Consider the following 17,500-nt stretch of genomic DNA (forward strand, 5'->3'; position numbering starts at 1 on the left):
GTAGGGGTGCCTAGGAATAGCATTTGCTGAAATTGAGTGTGTCTTGATTCAAACAAAACTCAAAAAATCTCCTACCATAGACCAAAAATCTCATCCTGGCCATATTTACAATGAGAAGTTTTGTTTGATTATTGGTTAGGATTTGGCAGTATCACCACCGTGGCTTAGGTTTGATTCCCAATCAGGCGGAAAATTTCATTGTGTCCATACTTTTAACATTCGTCAGAATATCTATTCCAGTCAGACTTTGTGGGAGGATCCGTCTGTAACCATTTTCGTGTGAACACAAAATGAATGCTTCTTTCTTTATCTGGTCTACTAGATATCAGCTCCCTGATGGTCTAGTGGCTAGGATTTCGGCGCTCTCACCGCCGCGGCCCGGGTTCGATTCCCGGTCAGGGAAGGACTCTTTAGTTACTGATATATCAGGTCATTAATAAAAGCGAATATCATGAAGATAGGTGCCAAAATCTGCTGAAATTGAGTGTTTTTGATTCAAACAAAAGACAAATGCTTAAAAAATGTCCCCCTACGTGCTAAAAGCCCATCCTGGCCATATTTACATATGAGAAGTTTTTGTTTGATTATTGGTTGGTCCAGATTTGGCGGTAATCACACCACTCTGTGGCATTATTTGATTCCCAATCAGTGCGGAAAATTTCATTGTGTCCATACTTTTTAACATTCGTCAGAATATCTATCAGTCAGTCTTTGTAGGAGGTTTTGTCTGTAACCATTTTCGTGATGAACACAAAATGAATGCTTTGTTCTTCTACTATTACATTTCTATGTAAGTTCAAATCTTGTATATGGAAATGTCAGCAGTAACATAACTGTATGTCCTTTTTTGTTTAATAACTTAAAACCCATCAAAGCGTATATAAGGACTCCATAGGAGTTCATCCAAGTACAGGCTCTACACTGGTCTTACTAGGATATCAGCTCCCTGATGGTCTAGTGCGTCTAGGATTCGGCGCTCTCACCGCCGGCGGCCCGGGTTCGATTCCCCGGTCAGGAAGGACTCTTTAGTTATGATTATAGTACATGGTCATTAATAAAAGCCAATATCAAGAAGGTAGGTGCGAAATTGAGTGTGTCTTGATTCAAACAAAAGACAAACTCAAAAATGTCCCTACCATGACCAAAAAGCCATCCTGGCCATATTTACAATGAGAAGTTTTTTTGATTATTGGTAGGTTTGGCGTATCACAACCGTGGCTTAGGTTTTGATTCCCAATCAGGCGAAAAATTTCATTGTGTCCATTACTTTTAACATTCGTCAAAATATCTATTCAGTCAGTCTTTAGTGAGGTTTTGTCGGTAACCATTTTCGTATGAACACAAAATGAAATGCTTTTTCTGTATAGTTACATTTCTATGTAAGTTCAAATCACTGTATTGGAATTGGTCAGCAGTAACATAACTGTATGTCCTTTTGCTATGTATTAACTTAAACCCATCAGAAGTCGATGTATTAAGGACTCACTCATAGAGTTCATCCAAGTACAGGTCTAACTGGTCTTACTTAGTATCAGCTCCCTGATGGTCTAGTGGCTAGGATTCGGCGCTCTCACCGCCGCGGCCCGGGTTCGATTCCCGTCAGGGAAGGACTTCTTTAGTTATGAATATGTACGAGTCATTAATAACAAGCTCAATATCATGAAGGTAGGTGCCAAAATATGCTGAAATTGAGTGTGTCTTGATTCAAACCAAAAGACACAAGAGCTTAAAAAATGTCCCTAGCGTGACTAAAAAGCCCATCCTGGCCATATTTACAATGGGAGAATGTTTTTGTTTGATTATTGGTTACGGGATTTGGCGGTATCCACACACCTGTATTGGAATGGTCAGCAGTAACATAACTGTATGTCCTTTTTTGTTAATTAACTTAAACCCATCAAAGCGTATATAAGGACTCCCATAGGAGTTCATCCAAGTACAGGTCTACACTGGTCTTACTAGATATCAGCTCCCTGATGGTCTAGTGGCTAGGATTCGGCGCTCTCACCGCCGCGGCCCGGGTTCGATTCCCGGTCAGGGAAGGGCTCTTTAGTTACTGAATAATACAGGCCATTTATAAAAGCGAATATCATGAAGGTAGGTGCCAAAATTTGCTGAAATTGAGTGTGTCTTGATTCAAACAAAACTCAAAAAATCTCCCTAGCATGACCAAAAATCTCATCCTGGCCATATTTACAATGAGAAGTTTTGTTTGATTATTGGTTAGGATTTGGCAGTATCACCACCGTGGCTTAGGTTTGATTCCCAATCAGGCGGAAAATTTCATTGTGTCCATACTTTTAACATTCGTCAGAATATCTATTCAGTCAGACTTTGTGGGAGGAGCCGTCTGTAACCATTTTTGTGTGAACACAAAATGAATGCTTCTTTCTTTATCTGGTCTTACTAGATATCAGCTCCCTGATGGTCTAGTGGCTAGGATTCGGCGCTCTCACCGCCGCGGCCCGGGTTCGATTCCCGGTCAGGGAAGGACTCTTTAGTTACTGAATAGTACAGGTCATTTATAAAAGCGAATATCATGAAGGTAGGTGCTGAAATTGAGTGTGTCTTGATTCAAACAAAAGACAAAACTCAAATAATGTCCCCAGCATGAACAAAAAGCTAATCCTGGCCATATTTACAATGAGAATTTTTTTTTGATTCTTGGTTAGGATTCGGCGCTATCACTGCCGCGGCTTAGATTTGATTCCCAATCAGGCGCAAAAAGTCATTGTCTTCATACTTTGACTGGATAGATATTCTGACAGATGTTCAGTCTATGTAGGAGGTTTTGTCTGTAACCATTTTCGTGTGAACACAAAATGAATGCTTTTTCTCTATAGTTTCAGTTCTTTTCAAGTTCAAATCACTACATTGGGATGGTCAACAGTAACATAACTGTATGTACTTTTTGGCTAATTAACTTAATACTATCAAAGCGTATATAAGGACTCCCGTAGGAGTTCATCTAAGTACAGCTCTACACTCATCTTATTAGGTATCAGCTCCTTTATGGTCTAGTGGCTAGGATTGGGTGCTTTCACCATCGTGGCCTTGGTTCAATTCCCAGTCAAGGAATGACTGTTTAGTTACTGAATAATACAGGTCATTTATAAAAGCATATATTATGAAGGTAGGTGCCAAAATATGCTGAAATTGATTGTGTCTTGATTCAAACAAAAGACAAAACTAAAAAAATGTCCCTAGCATGAACAAAAAGCTGATTCTGGCCATATTTACAATTAGAAGTTTTGTTTGATTACTGGTTAGGATTCGGCGCTATCACCTCCACAGCTTAGGTTTGATTCCCAATCTAGCGCAAAAAGTCATTATCTTCCTATTTTTAACATTTGTCAGAATATTTATCCAGTCAGTCTTTGTAGGAAGTTTTTGTCTGTAACCATATTCGTGTGAACACAAAATTAATGCTTTTTCTCTATAGTTTCAGTTCTTTTCAAGTTCAAATCGCTACATTGGGATGGTCAACAGCAACACAACTGTATGTCCTTTTTGGCTAATTAACTTAAACCTATTAAAGTATATAAGGACTCCCATAGAAGTTCATCCAAGTACAACTCTATAATCGTCATACTAGATATCAGCTCCCTGGTGGTCTAGTGGCTAGGATTCAGTGCTCTCACTGTCGTGGCCCGGGTTCGATTCCCGGTCAGGGAAAGGGTCTTTACTTACTGAATTGTACAGGACATGAATAAACATCCTGTTAACACAAAACAACATATTTCTCCATCGTATATGTGATGAATTCTGATCAGGAAACAGCTGAACAGAGAATAAGGCGCTTTGTCACAATGCCCTAAGGCAGTGAGTGTTGTTCTCTGTGATACATAAGCAATCTCAACTTCAAATCACTGCATTGGAAAATGGTCAGCAATTAACATAGTTCTATGTGCTTTATGGCTGATTAACTTGAATATATTTAAGTAATATAGGATCCCTTTTAAAACATCATCCAATACTGGCTCTGCCCTAGCCCCACTAGCAATGCATTCACCACTAGCGGTTAGAATTCAGTGCTCTCACCATAGCGCCCTACATTCGTTTCCCGCTCAGGGAAGATCATGTGTTATTTCTGTATGTGTTATAGTTACGACATCAATTAATGCAGTTTTTGTGTGAAGAAGTAGTGTTTGATCATTTCCACTAGTGTTTTTGCTTTCTATCCCTGTTCAGTATACTTTAATTTTATGTCACACCTGCACTCTTTCTTGCACTTCTTGCTCTCTGATTCTTAGTGAATGTCCCATTATTTCTCCTTCTGTGACACTAAATCTTAACACATTGTAATTTAATACCCTCTGACAACTAAGATATGAAAGAGAGAAAAAAATTAGGTGTAAGAAAAAGGACAGCTGCCATAGTCACAATTTTCTATTTACTACATTTGGTAATTTTATGCCTTTATTACAGAGATGATAGAAAATTACATGCAACAGATGTCCCAGCCAGACTCAAACTGCAGGATTTGTGATTGGTGACTTAATTGATAGTCCATGATGGTGCTCCTACTTTGTTCATCATGTTTGAATCTTTTGCAAAGCTTAATGTAATTATTAAATTGTTGTTGACTGAGCATCTATTCTTTAGATATTTAAGATAGTTAGAGTTAAGCTAAAGTCTACTGTTTTATTTGGTCAGATGTAGACAACCATGGAAGTGCCTTAGCCAATCATTTTGATCCTTGTCAAGTTCCAATTTATATATTAAAGTTCCTTATTTATGCTTCAGGGACTTATTCCCTGAATGTATGTGTATACTGTATTTCTGTGGTAAGAATGACTGATTCTGCTTTGACCTCAAGTGAAGGCAACTAGGCTCTGTGAAAAACTGCTCTAAACATGCTCACATGCAGAGTACGATAACCCAGTGTTATATGTGCCACATATCGCAACTGCATATTGTGTAAAAAAGAGGAAACTACTCCATTTGACCAAGAATAATGAATACTGAATATGTAAATTCAATGCAGCCCATCAAACATGGATATTCTGTTGCTGTACAAGCTTTAGGTGGGTGCACAGCTTCCCGGTGCTCTAGTGGTTGGGGTTAGACGTTTTCATCACTGTGGCCTTGGTTCAATTCCTGATAGGGAAAGATTTTTATGTATTGTTTGCTGGCATTCTGGTTCCTTATCAGCAAATGTCACATTAATTCTCCTCCTGCAAACCTATATTTAATACATATATAAATGTTGGCCCACTGTTCTGCAATATGAAAGATTTTTGTATGCATCTGTCGTTTACCATAAGTTGTGTGTGTAACAGATGATCAGGCAGTGTCATTTCTACAAATGGACATATTGACAAGTCATAATCTTCCTTATAAATGTTTGATTTGTGCTCATTTGATCTTATTGTTATCTTTAACCTATGTATTCTGTTAATATTGCCACTACTCTTTACCTCAGCACAAACTGGAAGCTAAGGATGCTGGAAATTAGAGGCCAGAGAGTTCAAACTACATTGTTTGAGAGAGGGTTTGCATATGTTCACATATCAACTGTGCTAACCAACAGAAATCTATGCTGAGCCACCATAATGAAACCATGCTGCAGTTAGCATTGGCAAATACCAAATCATCCTTTCTTTTGAGATTTCAGTCAAGTGCAAACTATAGCCATCTTGAGTTGTTAAAGACTTATATAGTGCATTAACAATTTGGAAATTTGTGCTCACCAACATGCAAACAGTGAATATCAGTTCACAGTGCATGGGACAAGCCCAGGGGAAGCCAAGTTTTAGACCTGTGATCAGAAAAGGCTTTTAGATGTATTGTTTTGCATCATAGTCTCATACACTAATAACATATGACAATATTGTAATGCTCTGGTCTCTATGCCATAACTGAGTTTTAAGGACTAAGTTCATAATGTATTAGAAGAAAATAGAAAACAAGAACTATAGTTTTCTAAGCTTGTATTTTTGATGTGGAGTTTGGAAACTTGCTTATTCCCTTTACTGATCTGGTCTGCTCACTACGTTAAACTCAGGGAAAGAGCCTGCTAGTTTCTGTAAGAGTACATGCATAAGGCCTGTACATGCACGCATACTAAGACTCTCACAGCCATATACTCAGCTCCTTACCAATCTCTCACATCTATAACTCTCCAACAGTCCTCACAGGAGTTTTATGATCCCAGGTTTGAAGTACTTGACTGTATCTTTATGACCAGCAAAGCCCAATAACTTCCCTCCGTCCCATGGAGCAGCTCATTGTGTATTCATGGCCTTCACTGGAAATATGCTAAGAGGCTTTTTAGCGAGACATGGGGCTGTTGGTGATAGCAGACCAGCCACTGAATGAGAGGTCTTCTCGGCCCTGACCCTCTCCCCAGCTCCTCCTTTCATCCCTAGATTAATGGCACAGCCAAAGACTCACACTGCTGCTCTCGTCTATTGTGTTCTATTCATCCGCCTTTACTGCCCCTCTCCTCCTACCTCCCCCTTGCCATAATTTGCTCTGGTCTAGCTTGCTCAGGATATCATCTTTTTCAATACTTCTTAAAATCATTTTTAAGTAGAGGAAGAGAAATTAGATCGGATCTGAATACTTATATGCTCGCTGCTTGTAGTAAGGTGTTATAGTTGAGGTTGATTCATTGTGTACAGGAGATTTCACAGGTTGTAACTTTCTGTAATTGTCATTACTTTGATTTGATGATAGTCAGGTTATGCTCCTTATTAGGTATTCCCATATGTTACAAATGTTAATACCTCAAAAAAGTCTAAACACTCTTTCAGAACACAAGGTGGCAGTAGAAGAATACAGAAAAAGAAAGCATCTCTGTACTGTCTGTATAAACTGAGAAGAGCATATCATAAAAGAAAACCTTTTTATTCCACTTAAAAAATGATTTTTTTAATGTGTTTTCAGCTATTTTTCATCTGGTCCTCTCTGCTGTATTGAAGAAGAAGCCTTTAAATTATTCTGAATGAACATCATGTTTTCCCAGACGCCTGTCTTTTCTGTCCTTGGCTGATTGATTATTGGGTGCATTGCTGTTTTCAGGAGGGGCGTGTTCGTGTCACCCTGCTGGCACGCAGCACAGAATACAGAAGGATATTAAACCAAGTGGAGGTGAGTCCAGCATCACCTTCCCTCTCTCCCTCTCTCTGTCTTTCTTCCTTGCACTTGTTCTTCTCCCTCCATCTTTTCTTCCACTTGTCCTCCTTTTCCTTTCTTCTGTCTTTCTCTTTCCCTCTTTTTGTCTCTTTCTCCTTGTTCACTTTATACAACTCTCCCATTCCCTCAACCCCTCCTTTCCACCATTGATTTACTGTCCGCCTCTGTTAAGTGCCTATTTAAAATCTTATTTGCTATAAACAGTACGAGTAAAAAAGGCTTGTGATTTATATGGTCACTGCCCATATTTGTCTCCTCTCTCATTGATCAGACAACACGTCCCTCTGTTGTTGTTACAGCTGGTAAATGCCCTCAAGACTGTGCCTTTACTGGAGGTCAATGTGGTGGACTACAAATACAAGTGAGTTATAGAGTGCTCGCCACATTACTACAGGAGCTATCCAGTGCTGCTTAGCACTGGGGATGTAACAGTGCTGTATAATAATAAAGAAAGTGTTTAGCTTTTTAAATTGTGTAATATGACAGTGTTCACACAATGAAGGTGATTGATGCCTGTCTTTTAGGGATGTTCCCTTCCTGGAGCAGTTGAGGATCACCCACAACTCTGACATCTTTATAGGGATGCATGGGGCAGGTCTCACACACCTCCTCTTCCTCCCTGACTGGGCTGTCATCTTTGAGCTGTGAGTGACACTTTTTGTCTACCTGTCTCCCTCTGTGTGTGTGTGCGTGCGTGCGTGCGTGCGTGCGTATGTGTGATTGAGTGAAAGAGAAAAAAGACATATATGTGAGCAAGAAGAGCGATGGGTTTGGCAGCATGCTCTGCCCAAAGTACCCCTCAGCCACTCGGTGTATGACTGTGAAATACTGCCTAATTAACCAGGCATTCATCACACCTGGCTACCCTGGGTAGAGCAACCGATTGGAGTGTGTGTGTGCATGCGTGTGTGTGCGTGTGCGTGTCTGCACGGGCATGTTTGGGAGGGCATTGTGTACATTTTGGTGAGTGACATAGCGAGAACCACAGTGGGCATACAGAGAGAGAGAGAGAGAGAGAGAGAGAGAGAAAGATGGAGCAAGAAAGAGTGAAAGTGAGGCAGACCAAGGAGAGCAAGAGATAAAGTGTCTGCATCTGTCCCTCCCAGATATAATTGTCAGGATGAGAGCTGCTATCGAGATTTGGCTCGGCTGCGGGGCATTCGATACGTGACTTGGCAGAAAATGGACAAAGTGCTCCCACAGGACAAGGTAGGGGAAACTCCCGTACCAACCATCAGCTCCCGAGCACCTCAGCATGAGCTTCCTCAATTCATCTCACCCATCTCACATATACACATGCTCAACGCACTCCCATGCACAAATTATGTGCAATTATAGGCACAGCAGAACAAATGTATAGACTTCACTTCTCACTTACGTTGTCTGTCTTTCACCTGAGAGTATAGCCTGACAGTACAAACATACACATATGCTCTCTTGTTGTGTTGTTTCCTCATGCTTTTATATGTCCATTAACTTTGTACACTCTCCTCTAACACTTCTGGCAGGGTCACCATCCCACCCTCGGGGACCATCCGAAGTTTACCAACTACTCTTTTGATGTGGGGGAGTTCATGCGGCTTGTGCTGGAGGCAGCCGATTACGTCACACACCATCGCAAATGGCAGCGCCAAGCCCTTCATGATGAACTCTAAAGTCTCTGTGAGCGGAGAGGGGAACACAAACATCTGGCTGATGAAGAACTCTTAACACAAGGCTGCCTTTTGCTATGATCAATAGATGCCGGCAGTGTACCTTTTTGAATTTTCTTTTTTTTTTTTTTTTTTGAAGTTACCTCATTCACCAGTGGTCTGACAGAGTAATTGTCACCTCCTGTCCGCTGCTTTGATAAGTCTGGATAAGTGAAAGCAGTATGGCGGACAACTCGGGTTTGAATAGCTTCCATCAGCTCTATTAGTGTCAAATCAGTTAAAGGACGAGGTGTGTGCAGTCGAAGCATCTGGAGAGCCATAAGACGTGTCCTATGTTTCTTCATTACCTCCGCTGCATCTACTTCATTCCACACCGACAAAGTTAGCTAATGAGCAGCTGTTACAGCGTCCCTTCACATGCGACATCTTGTCACATTTGATCAGTGTCAACTTGATGCGAGCCTCTTCAGAGCTGTTGACAATCACACCAGAGTTTGTGAGCACATCCAGCATCCACCACTCTAATACGATGTGCAGTATTGACATGCTGGATTTGCGCACATACTGTAGTTGCAAGCTTAGATTTCTACTTTCGCAGTTAGTTTGACATATTGAAATCATGTGGTTTAAAGTTATGCTCACCAACAGTAAAAACACTTAAAACAAGAGACAGAAGGTAAGTGAGACACTCCTATTGCCAAGAGGCTTTTTTGAATCAGTATTTGTGTTAAGTGAATGTGCAAGCACATTAATATTTTAAAACACTTTATTATAAAGTATTGTGAAACATATTTGTTAAGTTTCAACACTCCATTGTTTCTCAAAACATTTTGTTGTCATCTGAATGTCAAAACTATCCAATAGGCTTTTTAAATCTGCCTTTTACTATGGCGTCTTTATTTGAAGTTTACATGGTTTTCTTTTACATTTGTCACAGTCATTATTTAAACATGTGTCTTGTTGGTTTGATGGAATATCCTTTTGATACTGATGTCTCTTTTGCTGTAATCTCCTTTGCACTTTATCAAAGGAAATGCATGATCAGTATGCTCAAATGATGAGAGTGCTTCCGCCAGTTGTTACCTTTCCTAAAGCCTTTTGTATGCTGTTAGTTTGATATTTTACAGTGAATTAGTCTGAAAGAGAATGAGCACAATTTGATTGCAATCTGATGCAATGCACAAGAGTATTTTGAGAGATCAGAGGATCATTTCCGTGTTTCTTGGCCTCTCAATGAGCTTTATGTTTTATTTATCGATGAAACCATGTAGAACTGAGTCAGACCGCCTCGGTCAGGGCTTTGCTAGTCTTGTAGGCAAGTTCATATTCTAAAGCTGTGGTAATATTTTGAAATAAATAATTCTAAAAAAAATGCTGAAGCATGTCTTCCTGTCTGTGTCGGCCATATTAGGCATTACAGATTTAATTCATCTTAATTTAATCAATCATCTTTTGAAGTCTGACCTTGTAGGGTATAAACTGAAACCTCGGTCTTGCCAGTTCTTGCTGATGCCAGACAGCTCTTTGCTGCGGGTTTCATTATTTTAGTGAGTTCAGGTCTAAGGAGGAAAAGGGCTCTTCGCAAAAGGGCACTAGTTCAGTTTTTACTGTCACCATAATAAATCTAGGTGGCCTCAAAAACTACACGAGCTACCAGTGACGCACTATAACCACATGGGGGCAGTACAACACCACACATGAGGCCAGAAATTCACCCTACGCTGTGTGATCGTCCCTGACAGACTTGTTCCAACAGTGTATAGAGTGAGAATAATTTATGCTCAAATATATCCACTGGGTCACAAGAAGACAATGTTTGTTAAAGTGTGTTTGCTCCAATATCACAAGTTTGATGTCAGCAGTCGCGCTCCTGCACGCTCTTTGCGGATGTTGTGTCTGAACTTTCGGAGTATTGACAGACACCGGGCCTGTCTGGCATGGACACTATTTATGGCCCTGCTCGGGTTACTGGCAGTGACCTCGTAAAGAAATGAAGAATCTCTAAGCAGAGGGGGATCAAAAGCAGAGGAACCAAGATGTCTGTTCTCATTAACCTTCATTGCGGTTCCAAATCGATGACCAAATCCTGTTTTGTAGCGCAAAGCCTGGCTGCTGGGTGTATCCAATATGGAGCATCTGATTGGAAGAAAAGACGTCAGAAAATGAGGAACACACCCGACCACCCAAATCGCCTTTCGATGTTAAGTGGGAAGCCTGAGGAAATACAGTTAACAAAGTCAAACTTTCTCCTGTGTGTGTGTGTGTGTGTGTGTGTGTGTGTGTGTGTGTGCGGGGTCGTTGTGCGCACAGTAGAACTTTATGCTTCATCGGCCGTGTGAGCGCAGCTTGTGTGCGCTCGCGTAATTAGAGGTGTCGCAGCAGACACAGTTTCTCTCACCTATCATTAACAAACAGGCACCACGCTTCCTGCCTCCGGCCTCGGTCTGAGGTCCTCTGGAAATTCACCACTCACAGCTCTTCAATCGCCCCGCTTGTGTGGCCTCCTTTCGTCCAGCCGTAAGTAATGATGTGTTTTCTTTTAGAAATGTTGAATGACTTATTTCTGTCGCCTTCTGTACAGGCCTGAAACTCCTTTAGAAAACGGGCAGGTGATCTGATCGCAAGCAAAGGTGGAGGTTTAGTCACTGGGGTGGAAGCTGCGAGTAAAGTCGTGATTCACACTTCAAAATTAGAGGGAAGTTCATACATTGCGGTCTTTACGAGTTTAGTTTTCAAGCGCGAGTTACCCCACCAGCTGCTTTGTTTTGACACCCCCCACCTCAGATGGATTCATGCAGGACTATCGATTTAGGAGGAAGACATATTACTCAAGTTATGAGCAGATATTATCTCCCCTGGGGGAATAACCCCACAGGAGATCCTGTAACCCCTCGTCTCTGATACATGACACGTGAAGACGCCTTCTGCCTATGCTCTTACCTTTACCACAACACCGCAATATACAAGGACGATTCTGCAAACCTTTAACATGCCAGCTCTGCTTAAAAACGGGAAACTGAAACTGATAAATACCTTGAAACATGTTAAGAAACCCGCTAGCTTTGTAACAACAACTAGAAACGTAATTGGAAGTAGAAGGGGAGTAAATTAAATTTCACACCGTTCAACCTCACACTCTAAAGTCCAGTAAAGTGTTTAGGTCACATGATGCGTTTTCCCCTGATACTATCTGACCCCTCTGAGGAGGGATAGATGAGATAAGTGCTACGGGCTGTTGCATCCATTAGCTGCCTCACTTTAAGATAAAAGGCCTCCGATCCCCATTGCGACACACAGGTTCGGTTCTTGCCGGTGCAGACAGGATATATTATGTTTTATCAACTTTCGGGAGTTTTTTTTTTCTTCACTTACACTTTACACAGTCAAGCTACTTTTGTCTATTTTGTCTGCAAACTGGATTAACTGCTTGACAGCAAAGCAAGCGCATAGAAAAGCCCATTGACAGGACAGTCTGGAGCTGTCCAACGTGCTGAATTTATATGCAGCGCGTCTGGCTCTGTTTAAGGTGCTGAAACTAGTTTTTTTTTTTTTTTTAACTTCAGTTTAATGTTTTTTTATCTGAATCCTGCAACTAAAGGGCTGCGTGTACCTCAGTCCTGGCAAACCTACACCACTGTCTAATCTGCTCTCAGTTCAAACCCAGACAGATCGATTTGTAATAGATTCAAGCCTAGATTAATCGGTTGAAAATAGAACAACACTTTCTCACTGCGCACAGGTAGCAAAAACGGGGGTGAGGACAGTGCCAGACAAGGATGCCTGAAATTGCTCTATGTTGCTGTCCTGAAACTCATTACAGTTCATGGTACATGGCTCCTTTTTCTTTCTTTCTTTCTTTCTTTTTTTTTGGTTCTATGTATCTTTAAAGAACTGCCAACAAAAACCCCTCCACTGCCACAGGGCCCACCGTGTGGCCCAGTAATGCTGGCAACAAGGCAAGGAAGACATCTAAATGTATCGGATACTCCTCACCTTGGGTCGTTAGCAGACATCGACCTCCTCTAAGTCTTAACGACTGCAAATACAGCGCAAAGCAATCAATCGCCATCAACACACCAGAATAGTCCGGGGATGAAATAATTGATAGGCTGTCTCCTGGTGCGTAACGGAGAGGCGGCGGTGATTAAATTCTGTTTAACATCTCCGTGGGGGTGGGTGGGTGGGGGGGTTACACCATCCGCGCATATAGACTAGCACAGGACCAAGTATTGATATCCAGACACCATCTGTAACATGATCGACGTGTGGAAGCAAGGTGGACTATTATGTGACGAAAGAAAGGGGGGTGGGGTGGGGGCTTATCGTCGACTCATGCTCAGCGTGGCACCTGTCAGTCAAGACCGAAGACCGATGATGAATTTGGGCTAAGTCTAAGGTATGTCAGTAGGTATTGTCAGGCAAACTTCTACCACTTTGAACAAAACTCACTAATACTCTCAGAGACCTTGTACTCATATACCTTAGTGTTAACATAGGATTGGGTCTTGATCCATTCCTCTTTCAAAAGTGTTGTGATCTGTGACTCTGTCCAGTTGATTCAAACAAACCATTAAAAGTAGATAAGTGAAGTATTTGACGAATAAACGAGACTGAACGACATGTTAAGATGTATGGCAGCCATGTATCTAGTTTCTCGTCGGACATATAGCTAATCGTCCCCCCTCGTCCCCGCCACCCCAACAGTCCAGGCTACTTGTAGACTACATGACATCAGTGAGGAAGAGGGGGTGTACTTGGGCGCTGGTGAACTGGGCGGGCGCTGTTGCACGTGTTCTGAATGGGGAAGACAGGCTCGCATCGCATTTCTCGTGTCCAATCGATCCCCGCTCGGGAGGAGCGACGGGAGCGCAACTATCACTCCTACATCACTATACCATCACTCTCATCAGCATCTCTCCGGCGACTATAACGCCTCCCTGTGACAGTCGCGCGCAGGTTGATGAACTTGTGTGTGTTTGTGTGTGCGTGTGTGTGTGTGTGTGTGTAGAGTGTGGAGCCAAAAACATCAGCCCGGCGTCTCTTTGGGGGGATTACGCACTTTTGATGACTTTCTCTTCAGTCTGGTTTTGAGATGGGACGCGGTGAGATCATGGCAGATTGGACCACATCACTACTGCGCGAGCTGTGTTTTCTCGGCCGGCTCCGTGGGGCTGGTTCTCCGGTGTGGCAGTAGCCATCCTCACCCCTGCTTCGGTGTGTTTGTGCGCGGGCACCGGGGTCTGGATAGGAGGCTCAAAAGGATTGCCAAAATCAGTGGAGTTGAAGCAGGAAGTGTCAAAGCGCTCTGTTATCTCACCTGGATCCTTTACAATTCGCAATGATCATGTCATCGAGTTTATAGATTTGGGTAAGGTGTTTTTTTTAATTCAAATTCAATCAGTATAGATTCCCATTTTAATTCCCTGTGTCTTTCTGTGGCGCACAGTCAATAGGCTGCTGATGAGAGGATGAGGTCAGAGGGGGACTTTTTCTGTTGAGATGTGGAACATTTCTCCATGGTTAGCAGGGAGAGAAGGGGTGGTGACTGGCTGACTGACTCCCTAAATGACTGGCGAGCTGAAAGCAACTTTAATGTTCTTGGCTCAGGGCGCACATTTTTTTTTCTTTTTTTGCTGAGGGACGCTTTCTTAAAAGAACAGCAGGATTCCCAAAGGAAAACCTCCCCGATCTCCAAGTGACTCCGCTCCTTTTCGGCGCGTGATTGCCATGCGTAAAAATGGAACACATGATGAGCCGATTCACGCGGCCAGTCAATTCCGCTGACCGTGTGTAGCGCGTGCTGTCGGTGAGGGCAGGGAAGATTGAGGTGAGATTGATGCAGTGTTTCAACCGCTGTGAGGTTAAATAAACGATCGGTCGGAGCCCGGCGCTGCTTAGCACCTATTGAGTGATCTGCGAGGATGATCCGCTGACCGGGCTCTTTTCTAATGGCTTTGCATGGATCGTGATTGGCCGGGTATAGAGAGGAGAGCGCGCGGAGCTCAGATATATGTGAGAGAAATGAGGTGCCGCCGGGTTCTCCGAGCAGATTGCGCACGGAGGAAGGGAGGTGTGTTGCAGAACCTAGTGGGCACACTCTATTGGGCGCACACGCACTCACTCAGCACGCACAGACACCCCCGGTTTCTCTCGCTCATGCTCTCTCTCTCTCTCTCTCTCTCTCTCTCTCGCGCGCTTGCTCTCTCGCCCTCTCTCATGAGCACACACAAACTTAGAAGGGAAAATTACTTGGTGCATGTTAATGGGCGCAGTAATGAGACCCAACCCCTATCGTGTTGTAATTGTTAGTCATCCTTGTCTCCACCCCTCCCTCTCCCATCCCCTCTTTCCCTCCCTCTCCCTCTTTGCTTATATCTCTCTCTGTCCCGCTGCTCGACTATGCAATTTGTACTGTATTGAGAGAGTGTAATTATTCCCTCATTGTTTTCAGCGCGGCACTGGCACTCCACAGAAAGTGGTGTCATTAGTGTGACAGGGCCGACAGGAGTGGAGAGAAGGGGAGAGGAGAGCCTGGTGGAGAGGATTGGTCCAGGGACTTAATTCTCATTGACAGTCACATTAACACAGGAGCAGCACTCTTAATCCTGGGGAGATTACTCTCTCCAACCTGACCCCCTGTCACCCAGCCTTCCTCCACACACACACACACACACACACACACACACACACACATACACACACACACATACCTGTATGAGGCTGGCACTGTGACGCCTGGCTGTGTTGCTTTTCCTGTCCGCAGTGGATGGCTTCTCCTCTGTCTTTGTCACCCTTTTCCATCGCCTCACACCCACCCTCCCTTCCTCCCACTGCACTTTTCACAGAGCCACACACACACACACACACACACACACACACACACACACACACACACACACACACACACACACACACACACACACACACACACACACACACACACATACACAAAAATTCACACACTTGGCAATTACTCCTCACTCCAGGCTCTCTCTCTCATCTGGACCCTTCCTCTTCGCCCCCCTGTCCTCCTATAGCAGCTCCCAGTTGTGGGACGGACGGTTTCCTCAGAGGGCCATTCGGCTCTACATGTTTCAACAACCTCCTATCTACTTATCCCACAGAGAGGTGTTCAGGATGACTGGCTGGGAATGAGGGGGAATGGATTGTGTGCATTTGTGATTGTGCATGAGGACATGTCCAAGCAGAGAGGCGACGGACGGCATCGAGGAGAAAAGAGAGGTGCGAGAAATGAGCTGGAGAGACAGAAAAATATTTGTGAGACATGAGGCAAGGGAAGGAGATTGCGTTTGTGTGCATGTGTGCGAGTGTGTGAAGGAGAAATAGACAGTCTATAAGTGAAATGACCTGTATGTGTCTCTGTGTTGAAGTAATAGGAGAGACTTTGCACAATTGAATCTCGTGTATGTGCACTTACTCATGTGTGCGAAGGAAAGAAAATACTGCACGTGTGAAAGGCGTCCTCGGTGATACGCTAGATGAATAAGCAGGGATCAACCATGTAGGACTGGTGAGGTGACAGCAGCGCGACAGATTGGAGATCACCCCTACACACACACATACGCACATATACACACACACATACACACAAACACGCTGGCATTAACAGATTGACTGTGATGAATGGCTACTTCCCAACTGAGAGGAGAAGGAGGAGGAGAGGAGAAAAGAGAAAAAGAGGAGAGGCATTCTTTCATGCCAAGGGCAGAAAGATGGAGAAAGGCCTCCCATTTGTAAATGACAGTGTGCTGGACAACTTTTCATCTTGGGCAGTTTCTGGGGCTATTGAGTCAGGGAGCACGAATAAGGTGTCACGCAGAAGCAGGTGACAGAAGCGCCTTCACTCATCCTCATGAAAACGGGCTCAGGGAAAAATCCACTCAGGGACTGATGTCTCTTCTCCAACAGGAGATCCATGACTCTAATGGAGGAAGCGGAGATATTTGATCAATGAGTGTGTGCATGGCGTGTATCTGTTTCTTGTCTAAACCACAAAACCGCAATTGGACAGAGGTCATGACCCCGGGGAAGAAAGGGTAAAGTTCAGATGATGCTGACAGGCTACAGTGTAACATGTGATACTTTGTTAACAGTGTGTGGTGGCTCAGACTAGATCCACTGAATTTGACCCTCCATGAATGAAATTGGTGCTCAGTTAGGATTGTATTTGAGTATTTCATACTCTTATTCCTGTTTTAAATATTTTTCTGTTTTAAATATTTTTCTATAATTCTTTATATATCAATGGATCTACTTAAACTCTGTCTACCTGCTTTTTTGGTTTTTATAATGCCACAGTCGTAGGCTATAGTACCTATCTTTCTGAAGACAATTGACATGACATGATCATGATCCCCTCTTTGCTATCACTACCGGCACAAACTGGGATCAAGCATATGAGCACGGTGAAGGTCCCAGTTTACCCACATCACTTTACATATCAATAAAAGTCGATCCAATCCTCCAAGTCTTGTCCCATAAGCAGAGGTTCTCACATTGGCCTTTACTTTCACACATCAATCGTTTAGTAAGAGTAGGTACCAGCTGGTTCAGGCGGAGGTGGACGTCTCATGTTGGATCTCCACAACTGTGTGTGTTCTTTGTCCTCCGTTCCCCCGTCCTGTCCGTCAGTCAGTCAGTCAGTCAGTCAGTCAGTCAGTCAGTCAATCAGTGACAGCGAGGCCTCT

The 17,500-nt window shown here is 43.1% G+C and overlaps 1 protein-coding gene and 5 non-coding genes across 6 annotated transcripts in view; all 6 read left to right on the top strand.

Annotated features, from left to right (window-relative positions):
* The window catches only part of eogt (EGF domain specific O-linked N-acetylglucosamine transferase), a 35,552-nt gene extending 26,635 nt beyond the window's left edge, over positions 1–8,917 (top strand). Inside the window, exons 12-16 of the mRNA XM_022745315.1 lie at positions 7,027–7,095; positions 7,440–7,501; positions 7,665–7,784; positions 8,247–8,349; positions 8,649–8,917. Coding sequence (XP_022601036.1) covers positions 7,027–7,095; positions 7,440–7,501; positions 7,665–7,784; positions 8,247–8,349; positions 8,649–8,795 — 501 coding nt within the window. The 3' untranslated portion in view covers positions 8,796–8,917. The remainder of the gene's footprint in view (positions 1–7,026; positions 7,096–7,439; positions 7,502–7,664; positions 7,785–8,246; positions 8,350–8,648) is intronic.
* Positions 331–403, top strand: trnae-cuc. The gene has a single exon. It is a non-coding gene; the product is annotated as a tRNA-Glu (tRNA).
* Positions 1,537–1,607, top strand: trnae-cuc. The gene has a single exon. It is a non-coding gene; the product is annotated as a tRNA-Glu (tRNA).
* trnae-cuc lies at positions 1,971–2,042 on the top strand. Its single transcript has one exon. It is a non-coding gene; the product is annotated as a tRNA-Glu (tRNA).
* trnae-cuc lies at positions 2,419–2,490 on the top strand. Its single transcript has one exon. It is a non-coding gene; the product is annotated as a tRNA-Glu (tRNA).
* trnae-cuc lies at positions 3,604–3,675 on the top strand. Its single transcript has one exon. It is a non-coding gene; the product is annotated as a tRNA-Glu (tRNA).
* Positions 8,918–17,500: the final 8,583 nt, after the last annotated feature.

Source organism: Seriola dumerili, unplaced genomic scaffold (assembly GCF_002260705.1).
Source record: "Seriola dumerili isolate Sdu_G_001 unplaced genomic scaffold, Sdu_1.0 BDQW01000088.1, whole genome shotgun sequence".
Taxonomy (NCBI): Eukaryota; Metazoa; Chordata; class Actinopteri; order Carangiformes; family Carangidae; genus Seriola; species Seriola dumerili.